Source organism: Ischnura elegans, chromosome 2 (assembly GCF_921293095.1).
Source record: "Ischnura elegans chromosome 2, ioIscEleg1.1, whole genome shotgun sequence".
Lineage (NCBI taxonomy): Eukaryota > Metazoa > Arthropoda > Insecta > Odonata > Coenagrionidae > Ischnura > Ischnura elegans.
Genome location: NC_060247.1, coordinates 66,606,798 through 66,633,956, shown reverse-complemented (window position 1 = coordinate 66,633,956; position 27,159 = coordinate 66,606,798). Strand labels below are relative to the sequence as shown.

The following is a 27,159-nucleotide window of genomic DNA, read 5'->3' as shown; positions in this document are numbered from 1 at the left end:
TTAAAAAGGAGGTCATTATGGAAATGAATTAAATAGGTCCCCGTTGTCCCCATTGAGTTGTCATGCGCCCCCCTCCCATTTCACGAAAGTAATCAATTAAGCAGTTTAGGTGCCAATAACGACCGTAAATCTCTACATTTGGCTTTAAATATTTTTAAATTCTTAATTTTATGCCTGGCAAGTGTACTTAAATATATTTACTTAAGACCTAGGTTGGGGAAATTGGGGGTGTCAGCTGACCAGTCTTGTGACTTCTCAGAGTGAGCGTAAGGTATGTCTGCAGTTTGTTAAAGTAGGCGTTCACTTATTAATATTCTGTCAAGTAAATTGCGGTAAGGTAATCGATAAACTATTTTCACAAGTTATTTCTCGATTGTTGCGCGAATAATGCTGAATATTTGACGCAGATCTCCTGTATTCAGGCTATACTGAACTTAACCTGAAATTCGTACAGCTTGAGGCTGTGAAATGAAATCGATTATTGTCCGCAGTAATTTCATTATTTTTGTCAATTTATCTTCGCTGTACCTGGTATCAATACTTATTTCAAATTTTACTAATGTGTAAATTATATTATTACATTTTTCTGCCGTGCCTCAGAGGGCGGTCTCGTGCTTCGTTGTCTTATCGCTATTACGTTTTTACGTCGTGGAAGATTCGTTGAAATTTATAAAAGTAACCGCTCATTGTTGACTTTGTTTTTATTTCAGAAAATACCATCATGTCGAAAGGTTTAGCGCGTATGCAAGATGAAGAAAGGGAGTCGAAGTATGGCTACGTTTTCGCAGTTTCAGGACCGGGTTAGTAGTTTATTCCTCTTTCCTTAGTTTATATATTTTTAGATGGAATATAACTTAATTGATTTCTTTTGGACCCCATAAAACCCCACGAATTATCATGTATTAAAATGCCTATCAACTGCATATGGATGAAGTCTTGGACATCAAATTGAACCTTGTTCAAAAGTCGACTCACTTCCTTCTATGATTCTTACTTTAACTATTAACGAAGCAATATTTATTGTGCCTTTTGAAAATCTTGTACTCCAGAAATAATGTTCGCATTGCTGTGTCCTACTTTTTTTCGTTCATTTCTGTGTTATTTTTATTCTTAATGGTTAAGTATTTGTGAAGGATTTTCGAGCCTATATTCTGAATCACTTGATGTGGTAATTATATCCCATTTCTCATACAGTGGAATGGTAATGGTCAATCTTATCCTGGTCTGTGTTGGTATTATTACCATTTTTAACGTCTCATTGATTATGGCAATGGACACGTATTACCCAATAATGATCTAAGATGAGCTGCATTTTATGTATTTTTTTAAAGTGATTGAACAAATGCTGCGGTGTCTCTGCCAGGATAGAATTTCTTTTCAGATACTTAATCTGGGTGTAACTTTCCATATAAATTTCAATATTTATAAACCGATGGAAAACTTGGTAGTAAAATTCTTATCATTAAAACTATAAAAATTAAACTCGTTGGTAAGTTTTTCGTGGGCCAAATTTCTCCGCTAAATTTCATTGAACTGTAATTAGTCATTCCACTTAAACAAAGGTAGAATTTCAAAAACCTCTCCTCAAACATTTATCGGTAATTATTTTATCTGGGAATCAATTATCATGGCATTCCCTGGCACACTGTACATTAAACGAGTACCTCCTCTGATACCGTACTCGGTTATATATTATCAAAATTTGCAAGTTGACCTTTCTTGTGACCTTCTGTTTTTAATAAATAATTAAGCAGAAGAAACTTCACATTAGCCTTAATCAAGAATTGTAGTGCTTGCAAAACATATTGCAGTTAGGAAGGGATGGGTAAAGGGTGAGGTACGTACAAATCCAATAAATCCATTAAGTTGGTGAATCATCCATGATAATGAGCCACTGCAACATCCTTAGTAGGATATGGGGCTATGTTTGTGCGGTAAATATCAATATATTGTGAATAGTTTATTTTTCACTGATTGGTTTAGAGCAAATTTTCCGCACATAGAAGGGGCTAATGCATAATGCAAAAGACCTGATTGAGGTAAATAAAATGAGCTGCCCTTTTTTTCTGAGCAAGGTTAAACAGACATCGGTATTCAGTGGAGTCTATGATGAATGCCTTTTCTTGTAAAAATTGAAAATATGGTAATATTTAAAATGGCCCTTCAATGAAAGTTTTTATTTCACCAGCTGAACCGGCAATGTTGAAAAATAATTGATGAATGTCTAAGAGGCACTTGTCCACACACATCAGATCTCAGACGTATCATTGCTGAAAGGTATTGTACATATACCATTGAGGTGCCGCAGAAAGTAATGAATCTTCTTCCCCAAAATAAGGACCTTAATCTGCCATTACCATTAGTTTAGGGCTGTGAGCCTTTAACAGAACTGCGGCCTCTTTTGCAATGGAATATCTAATTTACTAAGTCAGTGGATCCCAATTTCTGAATTTAGTCAGTCAGAGGGTTTAAGGAAAGAAGGTTGTCTAAGCGTGTTGCATGTTGCCTGCAATTTTCTCTGAGTAGTCATGTGATTGCCTTAAAAATATAACCCTCAATTTAGATGACCTGTATTTGAGTAAAAATGGAACAAAATTCAATCATGCACGATCACTTTGTCCTTGTTGTAGTGATAAGTGTCATGCTGAACATATTGTGCACATCTCTCATTTAGTTTTTAATTGTCCATTTAAGCATTGACAGAGGCATTTGGAGATGAAGCTGATGCAAGTAAATCACAGCAATGAATAAACTAGCCATCGAATTATCTTGAAGGGTCCTTTACCAATACCCCAGCCCTTTTTTCACCCTACCTTCCCTATTCCCATGTTTAGATGTGGCCAGCAGGGATCCCTTTCCACAACTAAAGTTTCACATGCAAGTTGATACATACCCATATAGCACAAACTGGCAAATAGGCAGTGTATTACACGTGTTTTGTCTCGTGTAAAAACCATTATTACCCGAGTAAAAACGGAATAAAGCTGGTGTATAAATGGTGTATAAATTATGTCCACTAAAAACTGAATAATACACATGAATGCACAAGGAACCCAATAACGGGACCGTTGTAGTTACGTATTCCTTTCTCCACCAGGGTTAGGGCTTCTTGTTGATGACCGGAAAATGGCAGTGACCACACAAACTGTGGCACTTCACTTACACTAAACAAGTAATAAGACTTAGGCAACATAATCGTTCAAAAAATTTCATTATTGTCTCAGTAAAATGTACCTCAGTATGAAATAATTCATCAGGAAATACATACAGGACAAAACATGATTGGTGATGATGTGACAAAAAAAGTGGTGATGATGTGAAAAATAATGTGAATGACATAACGGACAGGATGATAGCAAATATGATATGAAAGATGGATCTTAAAAGTACTGCTAAGTAGTTTAAAAAACCACAAAACCTTGGTAAAACCGCAAGTCATTTCACTGAGCACAAGCACACCAGGATACAGAGAATGACCTAATTGTTGATGTCATTGATGTTTCCAGTTCGAGTTGCACAAGTTATATCGTTACGGGATTGTTTTCCCAGCGTTCAAGTCGCATGGTGCAAGGCTATGACGGAAATAATTCGAAATTACTGAGAACTTGATGGACAGCATCATTCTAGTTCCATTGATTATTAGGGTGCATTAGGGTGGACGACTTAATTGAATCATCTATCTTGAAACTTTCATCATGTTCAGAATACTGCTGACCACAGCATTTGCATTTCCGCATTTAGCTTCATATTTTTTGTATATAAGGGTCAAGGGAGTTGGACCAAATTTCTACTCAGTTTACACGAGTAAATTTCTCCCTGTGCTGTATGGGTAGTAGGTAATGTAACAGGTAAATCAATTGCACACCTGAAACTACCTTAGGTCTGAGCATCCTGCCTCACCACAAAAGGGGGATTAATCACCATTGGAAGATGGGGTAAGTCACTGTAGGCCACTTCCATGGCGGCTTTTCTCTGTGCGGTGTCCTGGGTGCTTTTTCAACAATTGTCGGCCAGGCTTGGAGCTCCTATACATTTTTGCGGTGGACGGCACTGTGCTGTGTCAAATGGAAATTGTTCTCCCTGTGTAGTGTGATGTGTCTGAAGACACTTATTAGGGCTCATAGATATTTTAAGTCATGGCTACATGCCTTCCAAAGCAGATGGCTATAAGTCTGAAATTGTCCTTAGATATCTCCATGAACTAACGTAGGTAAGTAGGAAGAGGATGCGAGGCCAAGTTTGTAGACAAGTGGCCAAGAAAAAATGACCTTAGATTTGGCTGGATTATCTTAGCATCTTTAAATGGGAGAATGGGAACTGCAGTTTGACAGCTGTGTAGTGGATACCTAGGAGAGGAGTGCGTGAGAAGAATGTGATTTAAATGACTCAAGCCTGAGATAAAATTTTCTGAGATCCAGCGACCAAATTCTGCAAGGCCTAAAAATTTTTAAGCCAAAACTTCTAGGCTTGGTGTGGTGAAATCATGATTGCATAAAGATAGGAACCTAACCTGTTAACCGTTTTTTTTCTGTGAAAGGTAGGAGAGAAATAGACTGCTATTTTCCTCTCTTTTGTTTGAACTGTTGTTGCACTTTTTTTCAATTGTCTGATAGGGTTGGCTCCCTCCACTGCCATGGATAATTGATGAACGACTTTATAAAACATGGGTAAAATCATTATAAAGGACTTGCTGTGTATTTCATTAATCAAAAAAATTGAGATTTTGCAGATCTGAGTTTTTTTTTTAATTTTCCATACAAATATCTACAATCAGAACCCTTCAAAGTAGTCTGTAATTGGGTATAACTAGAAGCAAAGATTATCCGTGAATAAAAACTGTGAATTTCGTCATAAAAATCTGTCAATTTCGGTTTAAAATTTCGTCATAAAAAAATAGTGAATGAAAAACTTTGCTGTTTCTACAATTTGGAACTTTATTTTCCTGACTAGTTTCGATACACTGTATCATATTCATAGGACTAGCAGTACAAGTAGCGTTGCTGTGGGTTATATACCAAAAAAGGGGGGGCAAAGAGTGGAAGGGGAGGGGAGGGGAAAGGGGTGGAGAGGAGATGTCTGTAGAGCGCTACATTGTTGCACTTCGCGTAGGAGGGGGGGGGGGGGAGAGGAAAGGGAACGTACTTAGGGAAGGCGGCGTGGGTTAGCGTCATGGGGATTATTTTTCGGGTGCAAAATTGGGATGTCCAGGAGGGGGGAGTGGAATGGGAAAAGGTGGTCATTAGTGATGGGCTCTTTCTTTTTGACTATTCTTAAAATTTCCAGTTGCTCCCTGATGTCCATTTGTGACCCTTTCTTCACACGGTGCAGCAACTCCGGGGTGAAATCCGCCTGATGTCCTTCTTCAAGGAGGTGGGAGGCAAACTGGGACATCCCCGTTTTCTTGATGTAGTCTCGTCTGTGTTCTTCGCCTCTAATGGCTAGGTTCCTCCCCGTTTGTCCCACGTATTTGGCGCCTATGAATATGATACAGTGTATCGAAACTAGTCAGGAAAATAAAGTTCCAAATTGTAGAAACAGCAAAGTTTTTCATTCACAAATCAGTAAGATGGATTTCTACAACGTGAAGGCCTCTACTATTCAGTGCATAAAAAAATAGTTTCATCATAAAAAAACCCAGTTTCGTCATAAAAATTCACTCGTCACAAATATTCTTTTTTATCCCAAGAACAATAATTTCACCAATAAAAATGCTTATTAGCATATTAAATTTATTTTTAATGGTAAAAACCTTGATAAATAAGAGTCAAAGCAAATGCTAAAGGAATAAGTTAAGCATTTGTTAGATAAACATACCATAAACACTCTTTGCTATGTGTGTATTTCAACCTTATAACACTAGACACATGCGGGAGATGTACTGATGGGGAATATTTTTGATTGGTCTAAATTTCACTGTCTCATTGGCCTGTATGATGTAAAAAAACTTATAGTTTTCACTTAACACATTGATAACAAAAGTCTTTACGGCCTTACACAAAAAATATAATATCAACACATGCAAGTACATATGTATTTATCTATTATCTATAAAAGTATTTTTGAATATGCCATCTGGAATTATTCACTCTCTAGAGTTTAAAATTGGTCAAACTTGACTTTAATTCTACATTTTTTGGAAGTTAGGTGGTTCTTTTATTTATATTTCCATGCATTGAAAATTTTCTTTCTGCATTTACATTTGCCACAGATATCCACAGGGTTTTCACACGATTTTCTAAAAAATGGGGAAAATCATTTTAAAGGGCAAGAATTAGTGGAAGTACTGAAAATTCTTTTCCTTCTTCCTGAACTGACCTAACAGAATCCTTCAAAGCAGAATAGCCTCAAAGTTCTTGAGTTTCTGTTAATGATTATATGAGGACATTAGCAACAATTGTGCTTAAGTCCTTCACATCAGTCTGAAATCCACCTTGAGTTAAATAATCTTCCCATGGCTGAAATAATGTTCTTTCCTGGGTCACTATACAAGGAATGACAACTTGGTCCCGATCCCTGTTTGAATGTTGTGTGGAGGACATTTCAAGCGCAACACTCCGTCCGTCGGATGGGACGTTAAGCCGTGGTCCCCTTGGTGCCTTTCGTTAAGAGCAGGCTAATGCCGACGCCGGGTTTCTCTCCACCCTTCCTCACCCACCCTTCCCTCATGGCGCCAATGACCTCAGCTGTCGGTCGCCTCCTCCAAATACCATACGACAACTTGGTATTAGTCTTTATGCCTATTTGCTTCAGGACCTCACATATGGAAAGTTGCACAGATTTTTTGAGTCTATTAAGAGAAGATTCATTTTCTTTTCCAAACTGTTCATTGCTGACTAGGGTAAAGGAATTCTATAAATTAAGGTTGAGTCGGTTCTTAAATTTTTTCGGTTCTCGGTACCGTTCTGGTTCTCCCCAATCAGTTCTCAATACTTGGGTCCAAGGATGAACTTTAATTATCTGAAATAATGGCAAATTTAAATAAACAACCCCAAGAAGTGAATGAAAATATTTCACGAAAGACTTTAATTAGCAGGAAAGCTCTTTAACACTAGGAGGACGGGAGTTTCGTGCTACCTTGAAGGACGGCTAGGGGTCATTTGACCCCTAAAATGTATTTTGGAATAAAACGCCTAATTTTCAACCAATATTCAGTTTAATCGAAGTAATTGTTGAATCAGTTCATTAAAAACACTATTTAGCATTATTAAATATTATTTCCATCGTCAAAAGTTTATAACAATTATTTTAAAGAATCATGAATTAAACCGTATGTAGTAGTCGATTGCAAATCAAATAATGAAAATACATACACTCAATACAAAAGCTGTGTTACATGTTTAAACAATAGGGGTACTGGGTTTACAAAATTTGCATTAAAATTTTTTAAACTTATTATTTGTTGTAAATCTCAGACAGACAGTATTTTTTCGGCGCTGTTTCCACTAAATATTTTTTTGCACTGAATGCGTTCATTGGACGATTTATTCATCTACATCTAAAATTTCCACACTAACCCGCAAGCCGCTTAAAAGCGTGTGGCAGGGGGTGTTAGGACACCAGCCATTTGCACATGAAAAGGAATTTGGAAAATGGAAAGGAAATTGGTGCAATGATTCAATTTGATGGTATTTGGCACCTTTTTCTTTTTTGTGCCCGTGGAGATGTGGTTGTTGGATTTGGAGACGTGTAAATAAATTGATACATGCTATCCATCATATCTACTCCCGCTTTCTTTTTATGATGAAATAGGATGTTCTCTGGTATTCTTTTATTCGTTTCGGAAATAGTGTCGTCTGAGATCATGCTGCTGAGTGAAAGTACATTATTGTTCTAGTTTGCCTGATTCCACGTAAGAGTATGGCCTAAGGTATTTTTGAACACTCGCGTTGAATGGATTACATGGCTCTTTTAGGGGTCATGGATATTTGTGCGTCACGCCTGTTTTTATCAGATCGTCCATGCAAGAGAAGTTTTCCATTTTTCTATGACTTCCTGCCAGCTGGATGGATGGAGAATAATTGTTACAAGTTACATTTATTCCTGAATTCTTGTATGTTACGGTCACTTTAGTAACTATTTATTTCCCTCACGCTTGATTTGCTGGACAATCGTCATCTTTGCCACTATATGGAAATTCATTTAGGCTGTATTTTCATTTCACATCTGTCAAAACCCAGTACTCAATTCCAAATTTGTCTGGTTTATTTGGAATTTACCTCATAAAAGTACAGCTGCATTTTGTTGGATAGAATTGTGCATTTGCTATCACGCCAAAGTCACCATCGGATTCACTATCTTGGACTTCGTCGCTTCCATCACACGCAGATGTTGATGGATTGGTCAGAATGTCCTTGAACTGATGTTTACGATTCACTTCCAGACTGATCTTCAATATTCCCTACAGCTATTTGAATCGCGACGATTCTCTTCTCTTGATATATTTCTCGACTTCTTACTTTCTTCCTCAACTCGCTACTGTTATGCATGCAAAAAAATCTAAAAACAAAAGCGCATTATGGTAGAATCTTCTCTAGTTGCATTGGAGGTATAGAGAGTTGGAGAGCATTAGAAATTCATACAAGAGGACTAAAATTTTCAGAAGTAACGCTAATTGCCGTTCGAAAGGCAGGGACTCAACCTCCAACCGTATCCTGATTCGTATCTTCCAGGAACTTGCAGTAATGCTTCTTCTCCGACCTACGTGCGGATTCCAAGGGTAGGATTTACAGTAGAATTTTACAGTCCACCCAATTCCTCCGCTCTCTCAAGAAGAGACAGGATTTTTCCCCAGGACACAGCGTGCAGTCAACCCGCCCCAAACTCCGACGGGGTCAGGCGGCACTAATGCTGGACACACGGCAAAGGGGCTAGGTCAAGTGACAGTGCCGCCAGGCCAGAGAAATGAAAGTTATTCGTAAACCTGATGAGTCGATATTGAAAATAATATCTCTAAGAGATCTGAATCTTGGACGACGGTAAACAATTCTTGGGATACGTGATGATTTTCCAGTGTGGGTAATACAATAATCATTAAACAATAAATAAAACAAAATTAAAATATCAAAATTACATGAATTTACACAAATCAAGGATTGAAAAGGTTTTATTTCCCTTTGCTGCCCAAAAAATATCGAAAGATTGTGCACAACAAGTCGCTATGCCTAGGTTTTCGAATACAGATAGGAGCCATTGGGACGAAACTGGCATTGAACCGGGTACTTCCACTTTGAAAATTAAGTAAATCATCTACCACACTAGCCTCTTGCTGATTATGTGATATACATGGCACCTAAGTGCCAACGGGCAAGAAAATAGCGCGAAAACCAGTTGTATGTCAAATGACCCCTAGCCGTCCTTCTAGGTATAACACGTCATAAAAGTTTAAAACAAAACATTATTGTTAAATTTTCACTAATTTATCAAAATATAGACCAAAATGAACAAAGTCAAAAAGTTTCAAAATTAAAAAAAATATTTTAATAAGAGAAAAATAAATTTGAATTCTAAAAATGGGTCAAATGACCCCTGCCGTCCTTCTAGTGTTAAAAAAATTTAAGATTGCCTCCATAATTTTATTTGCCAAGTAAAAAAGTTAAATAACACATTGTTATGAATGCATGATCGACCAATATGTCTCATTACATTGCCACTGGTTCTTTCTCCAGGTTTTTTGTTGTAACTTGTAAGTCAAATCAAAATAAATTCTGTGATGTAACTAGCTTAAATTGTTACTTTAATTGACAACTTATTTTCATGCTTCACTGTCACAGTCCTTATAACCTCAACAATAAACTGCTCAACACGCCGGTACAGCGACAACATGAATTACCCAACATTGTAATGCGGTGTTGCATTCTGCAGGATAACAACACTTTTCGACGTCTTGCATAGGTTTATCAACTTACGAATAGGCTCTCAAAACGCATCTTGCTTGTATATCAAAGAATTGCTTTGTATATCCGTGAATCAATCTTAAGACCTCTCTCAGACGAAACTATTTTCCGCGGGTGCCGTTCACGGCACGGCACACGGCGTTGCAGAAAGTCGTTTCGTCTGAAAGCCGCCCGAATTTCACGTGAACGGCGGCTGGTGAAAAGTAGTTTTGTTTGAAAGCGGCCTCAATGTAGCATAGCCTATATTTCACGCCGTGGACAGAGCATTGCCGGGCCGAATTGAAATGGGCACCGTGCCGTCAACGCAACGGTGTGATTCGACTCGTTTGAAGACATCCGTAGACCTATAGTAAGTTAAAAGAACATCACCGTGCCATGGCTGGCAGCAGGCGAAAAGTCAGCTTCTTTGAAACCGGCTATAGAATGTTACAATGTTGGCGAGAGAGACAAATTGACGACCCTTTAAATCCGCGTGCTAGGGAGCAACTCTCAAAAGAAATAAAAACATGGACGCCGTGCAATCGGAAAGTAATATATGCGTTTTTGAATCTATTTTTCACCTTTAGGCCTTGAATACGCTGCGAACCATTTCGGCTTTGGGCGCTAAATTCAAATCCTCGCCTCAGTAGTGAGCTGGTTCCAAAGCACCGACTTTATGCAATCGGTTCTTGATACCGGTTTTTTAAGAAAACTTGAAGTAACCGGGTATTTTTTACCGGCAATGGTGGAAAATATCGTGCCAAATTCACAGAAAAAGTGCTTAAACACAAAATTTCGTGGAACTAAGTGAATTTCGCGCAACCTTGGAAATTTCGCGTTATATTTCGCGTTTCGCTGTTCGTGAAAATTCAGTGCCCCTAGGTATAACTTAGTAGAGGCTTATAAATTGTTGGTTTTTTGTACTTCCATTGTATTTGCCTGGATTCGAGGATGGTGAATTGTAATTTATCCTCAGTAAAATGGAGCTAATCTCAGAGTGATGATAAAGATATTTGATGGGAAATTTAAATACACGCTGATGCTTTTTACAATATCATGTCTCCCTCTAGTGATTTCCATGCTAATTATTGTGGTTTGACATTTCTACAGCAGAAATTTCGCTTGCTCTCACTGGGATTCAAACCCTGATTGCCGAATTTGCCTTATTATTTTATTGGGGTGTCTAAAGGCTTTGCCCAGGAATAAAATCCATGATGCTGAGCAGGGTTGATTGATTTAAATCACTTGATTTTTATTTTTTTAAATCAGGTGATTTAAATCATAATGTGATCTATATTTGCCGGCCTCGGTGGCGGCGGGTTAAAGTCCTCGCCTGCCAAACAAGAGGTCGCGGGTTCGAGTCCCGCCTGGGTAGGTTTCCCCTGCCCAGGGCATGGTCGTTGGTGTACGTTTCATTGTTAAATTTGTTGAACACCCCGACGTAAAATGCCCGATGTGAGCTGTATTCGGTGGTTCGAAAATAAAATAAAAATAAAATAAAATATATGTTTGATTTTTAAAGAGTCAAGAAAAGGAAGCTGTAAGTTTATAATTTTGATTTTTATTTCTTAATTAATACAATGAATCGATAGTTATCAGCACAATGGTGGCTCTTAAATAGAAATGATACTGTAGGAATGCATGTAACATGAAAATTTAAAAAAATGGCTTTGGTTAGAATACTAGTGTATCCGTTGAAAAAAAATTGTTTTCTGAGTTAACTTCTAAGCGTAGGCACCATACAAAGTTACAATTACAGAATTTTTCTAAACTTCATATGCTTTAGAACCGCATAATATTGCACATTTGATACTTCCAATGGCAATTTTATATCATGCTGGTGTAATTTTTAATTTGATACCATTGGCATTTCCATAGTTCTCTCCCCTGATTGACTAAATGTTGTATTAAGTTTAGAGTATGTTGCTTCTTATTGTTTCTGCAAACGATCATTCTCCAATATGCTGCCCAAATAGTTAGTTTTGCAAATAACTGAATTTTTGATGAATGGAGAATCATAAAAATCTCATTTAAATCAATAAAATCCGATTTATATTTTAAAAATCTGATTTAAATAAAAAAAATCAACAAAAATGATTTTTTTTTAATCGTGATTTTTATCAACCCTGATGCTGAGATTGGCCACTGAGTTCTATACTCACCTGGCTACCAAGCTCCCCAAGTTTTACCATGTTTGACCAGTAATAGCACTTGTGAATATAGTCTGCACTCTCCATCTCCCTCATATCTCATCTTCTTATTAGATAAATGTAATGTCCAGATTGTCTGCCATCCAAGGGCCTGTTTTAGTAATCTGTTTCTACGCTGCTGGTTAAAAACCTAACCAAGATGTGTGTGGTATTTATTTATTTGTGGTATGTGGATGACATTAGAACACTGGAAAACCATTCATTTGGAGTATGTACGAGGAAAAGTTCTTGAGATTATCAGTCCCTCTCACTTTCCCCCTCCAATTACTTTCTCTCCCTTTCTGACCATTCTTATGCTCTCTTCCTACTACACAATATGATATCCATCACAGACAGTGGGCGAAGGTCAGTTATGAATTTGCTTGTATGAAATTTTTCTTTGTTTTGTTCTGCTGCAAAGGTCTTCATGCAGCCGATATGTTATATGTAAAGTTAGGGTAGAGGTACTAAATTAGCTGTCAGGCAAGACAGACAGTAAGCTTGGCCTTACTTCATAGAGGTCAATTGAATGCAAAAACTATGACGTAATTTGCTGATATGAATGACTTTAGACCATGTGTGAATGTTAGAATACTTCCTTTGGTTCTCTTAATGATAGCCGTGGTGTTACCATTCAATTCCAAATGCTTGAATAGTCTTACCAATAGATGGGTTAAAGAAGCTACCTGGTGCTAAAAAAGCTTCAAATTTAGACATCCGCATGCAAATAACATGTGCATGTTATTGATGCCTTATCATCAACAGTAACTAATTAAATTACATTAATCAAAGTTTTCATTCTCTTTCCTTCGACATAGTTGGTGGTATTTGTTAACCTAGGTACGATGCCCTGTTGTTCATATGCTAGGAGTGATGAGAATGTGCTCAGGGTTCAGCTCATTGTTTTATTGTTATTCAGTGAATTACTGCAAAGCCAGTAGATGGCCATGGAGTGAAGAGAAAGAAGAAATAGTCCCTCTCCTCTCAGCTTTCCTGTCTCCTTTACCTAGTGCATTGCAATACTGACTCTTGCAGGCTGAATGAGTCTAGGCATGGATTAGATACAAAAGACTTTGCGATGTTTGTACTGTGGTGGGCCCTGAAATCATGCTTTGTAAGTTAATGATGACACATGGTGGTTGGGGAAAGCTACCTCTAGACAATTTCTGTAGTGACATAGGGGTAATTGTGGCCCTCAGGTATATACATATCTTCAAATCCATCTCCTCTTTGAGTGCACTCTCAGGATTTTGAGTGCTTCACTGCGGGTGAGGAGAACTTTACTCTGATTAAACTGATATCTGGGCACCGTGGCATACGTGGTGCTATCTTCATGTTAGTTTTAGAATATGTGTATTGACAGCGATGTAAAACTTTGTGTTTTTCTACTTACAGTCGTTACAGCTGAGCGGATGTCTGGATCCGCTATGTATGAGTTGGTGCGAGTTGGATACCATGAGCTTGTGGGAGAAATTATCCGTCTTGAAGGAGACTTGGCCACAATTCAGGTCAGTGTTATACTTCTAAATAAGTTCAACCACCAAATTCATTGAATCATTGGTAATTGTTCATATGTTTAATTTTAAATTATTTACTCAGTTGATCAATCATTTCAACATCCTTCAAAAGAGGGTGTCAGCATATAGACTGCCTTATACATATTGTGCAACTATGAGGCTGAAAATTTTCTCCTCAAAAGTCATGTTCCATCTGCAATATTCTGATTGCCCTTAGCTATACTTGTTATGCTGAACTGAATATTAAATTATGCTAATATTTAACACAAAATACTAACTTTTCTAACTAACATTGGGAACAATACAATGTGACTGAAATGAACTTTTCGTCAACTAAATTTTTTAACCCTTTCGAGACGGCGGAGTTTTCGTCTTAGCATGACTGCTATACTGAGCCCCAAGAGACTCTTCTTTCTCGTGGTATGGAGCATTTTTGGAGGGCATTCGTTAAGAAGGGTCTCGCTGAACCTTTTTCGACCCCTCCAGGCAGGGATTTTGCATTATCTCGGACTCCGAGAGTAGTTGTGCTCCCTCCTTTCCGGGTTTACGACCATACCTGCGGCATTGGTTCGCGGTCAACTTATGTATTGCTTATATGTATTTAGCAAACGGATAATTGTTCCTTGCACGTAAATTACAGACTTTGAATTGAATTCCTCATTTTTATCAGAGCAATGTCAAATTTTAAACGAAGTTCTAAGGCCATTATTAACGCATTTAACGCAGCAACAATTTCCATGTTGATGTTTATACATAACTCGAGATATAAGTTAATATTTGTCGTAGAATTTCGTTTAAAAATTGTAAACGATGCTCAAAAGACAAATAATTCAATTCTTAGTGTATATTGATTGAGAAATGAACAAATATTTATTTTGAAAATTGAGTGTATAAACAATTGAATGACCGCTGTCCCGTACCGCTGAGAGGGGTTCTGAAAGACGAAGGGTCCGGGTACCTGCTCCCGGATTCCGAGGGTTAATCCTAAACCCCGAAGCGTTGGGTCCCGAGACAAAGACGTCGTAAACCCACGACCGTCCTAAAAGGGGGGGAGTAAAAAACGTATATATACGGCTTTCGATATCCTGGCCGGGTAAATCTCACACGTATATATACGCCCGTCGTCTCCCGGGTCAGGAAACGTCCACACGTATATATACGTGTACAGTAGGGAAAAGGTTAAGTGAAGTTTGGAAGGGCATAGTGGGCAGTCATCCTTAATATTTGCATGTTTCTCCTTGAGCCCTAAATTAACGACACACCCAAACGTCCTTTTTTTATCTTATCTCCTGACTATCTGATATTCTCAGTTCCTTAGGGTTAAAAATGCAGGATCTCTGCCTTCAAGAGTGTTGCCTTGTGAGGCAGTGGGTGTCTAGTTTTGCTGTACTTCTGTACTCAATGAATTGTCCCAGCTTTAAGGAGGAAAATTTAAACGAACACAAAAGTGTCCCCCCTCTAAAATTGTTTTTCTTCCCGTCTCCTGTGTTGTGTGAGCATTCTTATTTCAGAAATAATATGGAGCTGTTTTGTTGGTATTGTTCAATACAAAGAGAGTGGCTAATTTTACTGTGAAGAAGTGTAAGTGATTGCTTGGTATTGGTTGCCCAACTTAAAAAAATCAGTTATGGTTTACCAATCTGTGCAAGAGTTTCACACTCCTTCGCTGTTTTCCGGGATCTTTATGAAAAATAAAAATCTGAAAAAGTGCCAGTATCATTGCCTTTTTATATGCAAGGCTACACGGGACTCATTATTTTCATTAGAAAAATACCATTGCAAAACAGAATTATTTTATTTACTTAAAAAAGAGTTTGCTGTCAGGTGAAGAAAGCTGTCAGTGAGTCCGGGAAGGAATCTAAAATAACAGACTATGTGCATAAATAATAATATAATGTTTGATATCTGTGAATTATGAACATTGCGAGAAAATAAAGTGAAATTTTGGATTCTGATTATTCGTGCCACCTCTCTCCATCATTATTGCAGGTAATCGGGAGATTGCTGTAAATTACTTATTATATTATTACAGGTGTATGAGGAGACTTCAGGAGTAACTGTTGGTGACCCAGTACTCCGAACAGGGAAGCCTCTTTCTGTGGAATTAGGACCTGGAATTCTTGGAAGTATATTTGATGGTATTCAAAGACCTCTGAAAGATATTAATGAGCTTTCAAACAGCATTTATATTCCAAAAGGTGTAAATATACCTGCCCTGAGTCGCACAGAACAATGGGATTTCCAGCCAATGAACATTAAGGTATTCAAATGCTCCTTTAAAATCACTCTTTTGTAATTATTCCTCATTTTTCTGTAAATTATTGTTATATTAACCATTTTAATTTTATTTTCAATTTTCAGATGGGAAGTCACATCACTGGGGGTGATTTATATGGAATGGTACATGAAAACACCCTCATTAAGCACAAACTTTTGCTTCCACCCAGAGCTAAGGGTACAGTTACTTATGTCGCCCCTCCTGGAAGCTACTCAGTCACAGTATGTACCATTTAATAAGTAAACCATTGAATGTAACCAATGTAACAAATTTTCCCAGTGATTATTGTGTACATGTCACATGCTATTGAAGTTCAATTTCAATGCTCATGGTATTTTTATTTATAAGTGATTCTGATTTAAATTTATTTTCTACCTGTATTATTTTAGTACACTTATATTAACATCTAGAGAATATACGTTGTACCACTTCCGTTAGGAAACAGTTCTCTGCTTCAAGGTGGAGTCTTGGTTAGATGTAATGCTGGCCATATTGTAATACATATATTGTAATTTTTTGTAACTTCTGGATATCAATCACTATATTGCTGAACCAGTGACTGTTTATGGTTTCAAGTGATTGCCCTTTTAACAATTGGCATTCATTTTTGTGTATTTAAACATGTTAAGTGAATTGTTTCTGGTCTTTTAATGCTTCACTTGTGTATTCCTGTTGTAGGATGTTGTCCTGGAAACTGAGTTTGATGGAGAACGTTCCAAGTACACTATGTTGCAGGTGTGGCCTGTGCGTCAACCAAGACCTGTAACTGAAAAACTCCCTGCCAATTATCCTTTGCTAACAGGTCAGCGTGTGTTGGATGCCCTTTTCCCGTAAGTATATGCTAGAACTCCTGGTTTGTTTAGCTTAAGACACTTTAAAGTATTCTGCTCTAAATCAGGGCATTCACAAACAGTGCAGCATATGCATGTGTACTAATCACGAATATTATCTTGTTGCCCTTTAATCCAGCCATCAATTTACCCACTTGTTACAATAATGTGTGAAAGTAAATGGCTGCCTATATGAATGTGATTGCCATCTGCCTTTAATTTTGAAATATGTGGTATGTATTTTCCTGAAACTATTTTTTTTTTTCTTTATTTTTATTTCCAGTTGTGTTCAGGGTGGAACCACTGCCATTCCTGGTGCTTTTGGTTGTGGTAAGACTGTAATTTCACAGTCTTTGTCAAAATACTCAAATTCAGATGTAATTGTCTACGTTGGTTGTGGTGAACGAGGAAATGAAATGTCTGAGGTGAGGACATAGCTTGTGGTCTGGAGTCTTTCTATTGTTATAACTGGCATCCTTAAAAGCTTTGTTTTCGTATTATCCTCCAGAAATTTTCTGCATATAATAGTTTCCTTGTGTATTTTGATGGGGAATGTTTGCAACTCATCCCTATTAACGGCTGTATTTTTAGTTGCAGATTGATTTACAAGAAATAAGTAAGTGGTAGGCATGCAAAGGTCATTAATGGAACAACACGAAATTTAACATTTGGGGTTGTGCTGCGTTAGCGCTATTTTCTTCATCTTTCACTCAATTCCCCCAACATTTGCTTGTCTGTAATAGTTGGACATGTTGGCTATTTTTCTGATTTTATTTGAAGCCGTGATTTGCCAAAATTGGAAAAAATAAAAATTGCTGTCAGTCATAATGATGTAATGATTTCTTTTTCTAATACTAAAAAACCTACATTTTTTTCCTTTAGGTACTGAGAGATTTCCCAGAACTTTCAGTGGAAATTGATGGAGTCACAGAATCAATCATGAAGCGCACAGCTCTTGTAGCAAATACATCAAACATGCCTGTGGCAGCTCGAGAAGCATCTATTTACACTGGTTAGTGCCTTGTGACCATAATTGTATTTATATTTTCCCATTGGATTTTAAACTCTTTTGTAACTTATTGACAAGTTTTTGTTTTATACATAATATTACAATGCTTTTGCAGGAATCACCCTGTCCGAATACTTCAGAGACATGGGTTACCATGTGTCCATGATGGCCGATTCAACATCCCGATGGGCTGAGGCTTTGAGAGAAATTTCTGGGCGTTTGGCTGAAATGCCTGCAGATAGGTTGGTTTCAGATTTCATTATTGTAATCTCTTTTTATTTTTTAACCTCAAATTAGTAAAGTAAATAATTTTACATTTTTTTAATTTTGCACAGCATAACCTCAGCACCTTAGAGACAGCAAAACTTGTTTTTGCACTGTTTCTTTCTGATTTTGCTGAGGATATTGAAGATAAAACTTATCCCAATTTAACCCAGTTATTCGTTCATTTTCTCAAAGAGTGCCACTTTGTTTATTGTGGTATGAAATCCATTGAATCAATACATAGGTATTTCAATGAATGACATAGAACTAAGCTGGATTGATACTGGCTGGGTGGCTTTCCATTTACTGTAACAATTACTGGCTACAGCTTAGTTAGCAAATGAACTAACAAAAAGCTACTTTTCATGCACAGGATATTGAAGGAAATATCCCATGCTCTAATGTCTGCCACCATACTCTGCAGCTCAGAAACACGTTCCCAATTGAATACTTTTCAAGGTCTGAGTTTTAATCGCATATCCATGCTTTTTTAGACCTTGGAGTGTAACAACAGTTCATGCAGTCCCCACGAGATGGTGATGCCATGATAACCTTTTGAGACAGTTCAACGTCCATCACTTCTTCTTTTTCCCCTCACCTTGGGTATGACTGCTCTTTATGTCTTCGTTGGGCATGAATAGCATTAATTGGTATCAAAGATGGAAAAATCCCAACTGAATTAGTATAAAATGATTTTCATTTATCGCCTGAGTTGCTAAGTTGAGTACAGGAAGGGATGAAATGGCACTTTTATGTTGAGCATGAAATCGAGTATCTCTTATGTTTTTGGTTTAATTTGGCCTGGCCTAACTGCTTACAGCATAGCTTTTCCTGCCACCCTTGAATACAATGACTTAGCTGGAACCCGATACGTACTACTTCCCTGCCTTCTCCCAATAATTTTTCATCCTCCTTGATGTACGCGCAGTTCGCTTTTGGCTCAAAGTAGCCATTGCAGGATATCCTGAAAGGGAAAATGTATTCCAATTGCCTTCCATGTATACATACTTATGATTTACTGGCAATTGCCAGAGATATAAACGTTAAGAATAGTGCCTATCATTCCATATTTATTTTACTGTCTTCAGAGCACAGATCTACCGATGGAAAACTATTCTTTTAGGCGGAAGACAAGAAGACATGTAGATATCCGATTATTGCTGCAAATTGGAAGATTACCAAGCAGAAAAGTTTAGTTTGAGGACTGAACTGATTGATATTTTCAATCGTTGGTTAATTATTTTTTATTTTTATCATTGGATTATTTTGTTGTCAAACTTTTATATTAAATTGCCTGAAAACTTCGTAAGCAATAAAAATCGAAACCTATGCTTTTAATAGCCCTCAAATAGAGTATTTGCACGTTTTTGGTGAGGCCTGTTAAAAATATCAGTTTGGTTTAATTAAGCAAAATTCCAACTCCTACAGTCGTACGACCATGGGCGAATTTGTTATTAACAAATAAACATTCCAAAATCAATGTTGCGCTTAAAACACTACGCCGCCATGCCAGACGGCTTGTGACGTCAATCCCCATACTCAACTGACTGCAGTTCCTCCGATCATCTGCGATTGATGGAAACCTTGTTTATTGTTGTTTACGAACACTGAGGTGAATCTGACGGAATAAACCATCTGTCCTACTATAAATTAGTGGTATATTTCGTACAATAATTCTTTAAGTTCGTAGCCATGAGCGAAGATAGATTAATGGCTTGTGGGACAAAATTCCGGAATGAATATTGTTTTGTTCCGATACGTGGGAGCACCCGTGTTTCTACACCGAACAAGATTTTTGTGGATGTTCCCGATAAGCCTGAACTACGACGGAAATGGTTATTGGCAGCCCGGAGGGATCTTAAGTCGATGCCATTATTACACACAAAAGAGTTTATTATTCCATTCAGAAAGGAGAGACTAATGCGTAATACTGAAGCATATGTATGTTTGAGATGCAGTTATTCTTGTATACAAACGGCCGTGTATTCATTGATGATATACATTGCATATTTTTTTTCACTTCGGATGCTTACTTTCATTATGTATGCTTGATGACTATGGAAAAACATAATTGGTAACGTCAGTATTTTAAGCATTTATACTCGAAAAGCAGATATAAACAATGTTGGAGTCGAAAAGGAAAATTTAAAGAATTTACAATGCAGTAAAGAATCGTAAAGAAAATAACGTTACGGTAAATGTATAAATGGTACAAATTTGATGCATTGCAAATACCTACATGCGAGCAATTAGTAACATATGTTTACTCCTAAAATGTTATAGTTGAGGAAACACAACAACCTGCCTCCCTACATTTAAATTTTCAAATATTGACAGCATAAAAGTGCGGAAACATAGGGAAAAATAGTTTACTAGAGGTGTTAATGAATAAAAAACTATGCAAAATTACCCTTACTTGTACTTATTTATTGCTCATCATAGCACTACCACGCACACATTTCACGAGCTGTCTTTTTAATACTTATAATCAGTATATGCCGAATCAACTGTTTCAATGAAGAACTTGGCTCACAATAAATATAAAACACTATTATGTAACACTAATAAAGCATAATTATCGGTTTTCCAATCACTCTGCACACCACACTAAAAGAATTTGCACTCCTTGAAATTCGTAAGGATTCTTCACATCTCACTTCCCACACATCACTAACAACTTAGAATCAGTTTACGTTGTTTCACGTTAACATTGCGAAGACAATTAAATGATTAGTCTGAAACATATTACCTACTAAACCAGTTATTGTAACATCAAAAAACTTAGAATTTCACTATCACTCCTACCGTAACCAAAATATGACCAAAACAATAACGAACAAAAGCGCAACGAATATGCGTGAAATGTAAACACTGATTAAATCTCAAAATGAATTGGCAATAGGTTTAATACGTAATAAAATCAAACAGAACTTAGAAGCGAACAAACGAATGCAAATTAATACGCGTTCGATGTATCCCTAAAGCACAACTAGTCCAAATATGAAACATATCCCCTTCGCAATAGTCAGATACCTTTGATCGAAATGCATACGGTTGGTTGAACCAGCATGGAAGAAATAAATTCCTCGAAGATGTTACATTCACAACTCACTTCACTCTTTACTTCATCGTCTATATGCAATCGAGTTAGAGACTTAATTGTTGGATGAAACGCTTCACGAGTCTATTTTCTCCCAACTCGGGAGAAAATGAAGTTACAGACCTTACAAAAACGAAGATAGGCCCTAGGTATACACCGATCACGAAGGAGTCAACATCTGTGAGGTTATTTGAAGAAGCCTTAACGAAACCAGGTTCCATTTTGCAAATTTACTTGCAGAAAAATGAAGAAATATCGCGTAAAATACGTGAAATATAAGTTATTCGTCAATGCTCCCGTCTGCTTGCAACTATAATATGGGAGATGACGTCACGTAACGAATAGCCAATTACAGGTCGTTTTACCCTCCAGAATTTCGATGCTAAAACAAAGGTTATTAAAACTTAAATAATAAATTAATAACAAAACACATGGAATTTTCATTAAATATATGAGAACTTCAAACATGTATGCACTAAATGGAAAGGGTTTCATGCTTATTCCTCACCCATGCAAACACTCTATTCATACACCTGTTTTTCTGGCTAGTCTTCTGGATTTATAAGCACAGGGAGGAGGATGATTGGATTTTTATGTGTATAATATTTTATTTATCATTCCTTGTAACTCATGGCTTAAATGAATTTTGTGCGAAAATTTGCAAAACTTAATTGCATTGGATATCCTGAAAGTTATACACCCCAACGCCACTTCCTGATTTTACACATAGGCCCTGTTTCAGTCCCTCTAACTGTATAAATCATGGTTTTACTGCATGGAGTCGTGAGAAAATTAAAAGTGCTGAATTCCATCCCTGTTTATTCTCTGAGAAGCGATGAAATCAGTTTTTACTCCCTTCTGTTCTAACTACTCTTATACCTAACCTCCATTTAGGTACAATAGCCGACTGCTCTTGAATTCCCTGGTTGTCTTTGATAGATTGTCCATTTTACAAACAAACCATTTTTTTACAGTGGTTACCCTGCATATCTTGGTGCGAGGCTTGCATCCTTCTACGAGCGAGCTGGTCGAGTTAAGTGTCTTGGCAATCCTGAAAGGGAAGGTTCAGTTAGTATTGTTGGAGCAGTCTCTCCACCTGGTGGTGATTTCTCTGATCCTGTCACATCAGCAACCCTTGGTATTGTGCAGGTGTTTTGGGGATTGGACAAGAAACTTGCTCAGCGTAAACATTTCCCATCCATCAACTGGCTTATTTCTTACAGGTAGGTTATTGTCTCTAACCATTTATTACCTTTCTGGATAGATATCCAAGAATATTTCTCCCATTATGGTATTTTAGGCTCCATCCCATACTTTTTGTGGGTGTGGTTAATTTTTCTGTTTCAAATGACTTTGTGTTGAATAGCCTAAGGTGTCAACGTCATGAGTAAGTTTAGCAACTTACTTCCTCATAAATAAGGTCATTTTTTCTGATTTTCATCCTATATTTAGTCATTCTGCTGTATCATTCCATGTTAGAGTGTTTCAATATATTATGGTTAGCATTTCCCTTTCTTTGTCCAATATGGAGTAGTGGTATCAACTTGGCATAAGTCACATACCATTCCTGTCAATGTATATAAAATAACCCAAATGTAACCAGAATTTAAAAAACACCCTTAACACACTCCATCTGTTGTTTATCAGTTCTGGCATGTGAAAGTTTCTTTGTGATTTGGAAAAAAATATAAAACTTAACCTAATTAAGTAGTATTTTTATGATTGATTGAATCTTCCATAATTTGTGAGATTGCACAGCTTCTATGTGACCAGGTAAAAATTGTCCGTGAAATGTGTGTCGTAGTTATGTAATTACATATCATCTGGCTTTTTACTGCTGTTTCCTCTTGCTAAAATTAACAGATTGGTTTCACATCTCAATAATGCCTTTTAGAAAATTATTTTATATTTTAATCCTAAATATTTCTTTCTTGCCTTATTGTTAATACTCTACTATTTCTTTCTTTATTTTAGCAAATACATGAGAGCACTTGATGACTTCTATGACAAAAACTACCCAGAATTTGTGCCACTCCGAACAAAGGTGAAGGAAATTCTTCAGGAAGAAGAAGATTTGTCAGAAATTGTGCAGCTAGTTGGTAAAGCTTCTTTGGCTGAAACTGACAAAATAACTTTGGAAGTAGCTAAACTTCTTAAAGATGACTTCTTGCAACAAAATGGGTAAGCAGCAGTTAGTAATTTTTGTGAATCTAATCCATTTACCACCTGTATATGGGTCTAGATAACATTTTTGTTTTTGTATTGCCATAGTTCTGAAAATTGTGTTTGTCAGTCATGTTGTCCAAGTGTACATTTACTTGATATTTTACCTGAAAAATGCAATTGTTACAAATCAATTTTTTTTGCAGATACACTCCATATGATAGATTTTGCCCCTTCTACAAAACTGTGTGCATGCTGAGGAATATTATTGCATTTTATGATATGGCTCGTCATGCAGTCGAGTCTACCGCACAAAGCGAGAATAAGATTACTTGGTCAATTATAAGGGAAAGCATGGGAAACATTCTTTATCAACTGTCCTCTATGAAGTTCAAGGTATGTGTTACCTTTTCATATGTATTTATTTTAATGTAAGTTCTTCTTTAAATGTATGGTATTATATAGTAGACTCGTTATTACGAAGTTCACGGGACCGAAAAACCGGAGGTTTGTATTGTAACAATTAATTTTGAGTTATTTGGGGTTGAATGTTAATGTGACAACTGATGGGAGAAAGACAATGAAGCAGGTGATAATGAACAGCAAAAATAGAATGGATCTATTGTTGTTGACGGAGCAGGAGAGAGAATAGGAGAGTATGGTTGGAAAAAGAGTGGCGTGCAGGTGTGTGCGTCGGCGCTCCCGATGTGTTCGCCGGGATAACCATTAAAAGTTCTAATTTTGTTTCAACTGTATTTGTGTTTCAAGGCAAGAAATTAAAACGTTACAGTAATATTGAAGTTCATATGACGTTTCTTTTAGGAATCAAATTAAAAAAACTGTATAATATATGCGATTAAATTATGCGCAAATATATACACAAGTAAATTCATTTCTGTTTCTCAATGGAAGAATGCGGCATAACACAATCGAGGGTTCATATGTTCCCAAATACAGTAAGTCATTGATATACGAACTAGATGCGTTCCGAGACCTTTTTCGTAAGTTAATAAACCCACAGTCTGGCTGCCGAGGGTAGTCTGGAGTAGGTTGCAAGGTTGCCAGGTAAGAAAGCAAAATGCCTATGTCATTTGTATACAAAAGAGTTCCATGAGGAAAGGAGCCAGAAGGGACATCGAGCGTGAAGGACCCAAAGGAAGTATCGCTTGCTTCGGTGATTCGAAGAAAGGGGTTGTTTTAGTGGTTCAGGCTTATTTCGGTGCTCCATATGCATGGGACAGTGTTGTATGATTAGGCAAGGGTGTGAGGTGTGTTTGGGGGACCGATTGGCTGCAAACCGTGCTGACGCAGGGTTTTCCGTCCCTCCTTTTGTGCTACCACCAGACAAATCTCGCTTGCCGGACTGCATGTTCAAGTGATGATACTCTTCTTATAGGAATTTAATGTGCTCTCAAAGAAACTATTGTCAGGCAAAGCTAAAATTTGCATTTGGATATGTATTTGTGGAGGGAAAGATACTTCAGATTTCATTTTATTTCAATTGCATTTGTTTCAAAAACCTGGTGCGCGCAATATAATTCATATTTGGAATTTATTTTCAATTTATAGGATCCAGTAAAAGATGGTGAAGCTAAAATAAAGGCCGATGCTGAGCAGCTTCATGAGGATATCCAACAAGCATTCCGAAACCTGGAGGATTAGATTTGAAGTTGATGCATAAAAATTGTGCTGGTTGGGAATTGTGTATAGAAATGTTCTTGTAGTTCCAGTAGTTGTGTACATAGCCTGTAACATTTTTACCCGTCTATCAACACCTGAGTGAATTTTTAAAAAGATGGAGCTATTTATGATGGAACAAAACTAAATGCATTCCATAAATTGTTAAAATGGTGCAAAATGTCATTAGATCGCTTAATGCCCTTCCCCATTCTGTCTAAATTATGAGCCATTTTCATTTTAATTGCTGTAATACATCACAGTATTATTTGTGTGAATTGTACAAAAGTTATGTATTGTAAACAGATAGAAAATAGCCTGAGTCCTCTTGTAAATTTAATGAAATTGTGACTCATGGTTTGTATATGTATAGTATAGCTGTGAAATGTGGATAAATTTGGTGCAATTTTGAAAGTGTGAAATTCCGTGGTAATAATTATAATAATGTTTTGACAATATAATGTTGACATTATTTACATTCCTCATTGTGAAATGTTCATTGTTGTCATTATTCGATATGTTATGGATCATGAATTAAAGTGGGATAAAAAGTTTTTCTCAGTTAAATTTCCTTTCTTATAAATTCCTATAGTAGCCATAAATTAAATAGTCTTAGCATTAATGGAATTGCAAATTGTATTTTTTAGCTGTTCACATCTGAATCAGAGTTGAGACTGTGCATTTGAAATTTCCCCGACCCAGAGCCCATTTTGGAAGCTACCAGCTTGCACCTCCATAGGTCTTTCCCCGTTTCTGATGGTTCAAGTTTGAAATTTCCTTGAAGGATCATGATTGTGAAGGGGAGACTTGGAAGGGATAAGATAAGCGATTCGATGGAATTTTTTCAGAACCTTAAATCATGAACTACTCTGGTAGGTAATGGAAGCATGACTTTATGTGGAACTAGCATGACGACTATATGCAAAACATAATAAGAATGCTGTAATATTGAGTCCAGAGAATTTAACGGAATCAGTTCTGTAAAGAAAGTGTGTGGCTTGATTATGAAAATGTAAAAGGTATTAAATCTTTTCCTGCGGCAACATGGCCATCTTAAAAATTGACTGATAACAAGAATTATACGACACAAAATGTACGTGCATTTATGATATGTGTTGCCAACCAAGTGAACATCTTCAATGCATTGGTGAGCAAGTGAGACCTAGAACTAAGAAAATTAACCATAAAGATGCTCACATACAATGAAGCCTAAAAAGGAGGCATTTAGGACTTCACATGGTCAACAAAAATTTTGAGCTTCAACGTAAACCATAGACTAGGGTAGGGTTTGCCAATATTTTAAACCCTAGGGGTATATTAAATATCTAACAGCAGTTTGGGAGCCAACTACAGAAGTTTTAAGATCATGAACCATGCATGGGTGGATCAATAAGGAAAACATTCTACAGAGGATGAGGATCTTTCTGCAGAGGCATTCATCAAAGTTAGGAAAATTTAATGAGATAGTGATGCATTAAAATATGGTCATCAAGACATGCAGAAGAGAAAAATTGAAGCAAATATCAAAGGTGAAGGAGGAGTCCATAACTGATTTTCACCTTATTCATATTATAATTTCTCTCGTAAGGATGAGTGGATACTCTCTTTTGCACCTACGATTGGGGCTGTTTCTGACAACAGTTCCACGTAATGAGTCTGAATGACCTTTGCATCGATTAATTGTCAAAGATATTCTCGACTTTTGTTAAATTAACATGAGAAATACCAAAGATAGCATATGAAGTACCCCACATATGATTATCGCTTAATCTTCGCAACTTATGCTTTAGTTCCTTAATGCAAGAGAATTAAGACTTCTAATTCAAATTCAATAAATACATAAATTCAAAAGAACTAAGGAAAAGATAGATCAAATCAATCATTTTTCAATGAAGTCGTAACTATCTAGTGCTAGTTGAACTTGCTGTTTAATTTTGCCAATCACTACTGAAGACGTGCACTTAAGTGGGATAGGTGGATGATGAATTTGGGACAGAATTAATGAATTTTAAATAAATAGTGCCACATTAGCAAAATTTTTGAATCCACATATTTATGCTTCATTCAGCTACCCTGTGGATACCTTAATGGCTAATGTACAAATTAATTCAGGCCAGATTCTATTTTCTTCTGATTCTGGTTCTTAAGATCGAAGCCACACTTCCAGCCACATATACCTAAGTTTATCACAGCCCCTGAACAGTGGTGAACCCAGGATTTTGAAATGCTGGGAGTTTACTGGAGATTTCGGGACCCTTCT

At 36.9% G+C, this 27,159-nt stretch overlaps 1 protein-coding gene across 4 annotated transcripts; it reads left to right on the top strand.

The window, feature by feature from the left end:
• The first annotated feature begins 61 nt into the window (after positions 1-61).
• On the top strand, positions 62-25,453 carry LOC124153895 (V-type proton ATPase catalytic subunit A). Of its 4 annotated transcripts, none has more exons than XM_046527289.1 (13): positions 62-271; positions 711-800; positions 13,457-13,569; positions 15,611-15,838; positions 15,940-16,077; positions 16,535-16,686; positions 16,970-17,111; positions 17,569-17,698; positions 17,811-17,937; positions 22,034-22,282; positions 23,034-23,240; positions 23,429-23,618; positions 24,792-25,453. In XM_046527289.1, exons 2-13 carry the CDS (start codon positions 722-724, stop codon positions 24,882-24,884), a joined length of 1,848 nt encoding a protein of 615 aa, XP_046383245.1. In that variant the 5' UTR covers positions 62-271; positions 711-721; the 3' UTR covers positions 24,885-25,453. The 4 variants fall into 4 exon arrangements, with proteins under 4 accessions (XP_046383245.1, XP_046383247.1, XP_046383246.1 ...); XM_046527291.1 differs by having other exon boundaries at positions 62-332; XM_046527290.1 differs by having other exon boundaries at positions 62-337.
• Positions 25,454-27,159: the final 1,706 nt, after the last annotated feature.

Excerpts from the sequence above, each read along its gene's own strand:
- LOC124153895 (XM_046527288.1), top strand. The coding sequence starts at position 469 with ATGAAATCGATTATTGTCCGCA. Across the intron at positions 17,112-17,568 it reads GAGGAAATGAAATGTCTGAG|GTACTGAGAGATTTCCCAGA; the intron begins GTGAGGACATAG and ends TTTTTCCTTTAG. Across the intron at positions 17,938-22,033 it reads GCTGAAATGCCTGCAGATAG|TGGTTACCCTGCATATCTTG; the intron begins GTTGGTTTCAGA and ends ATTTTTTTACAG.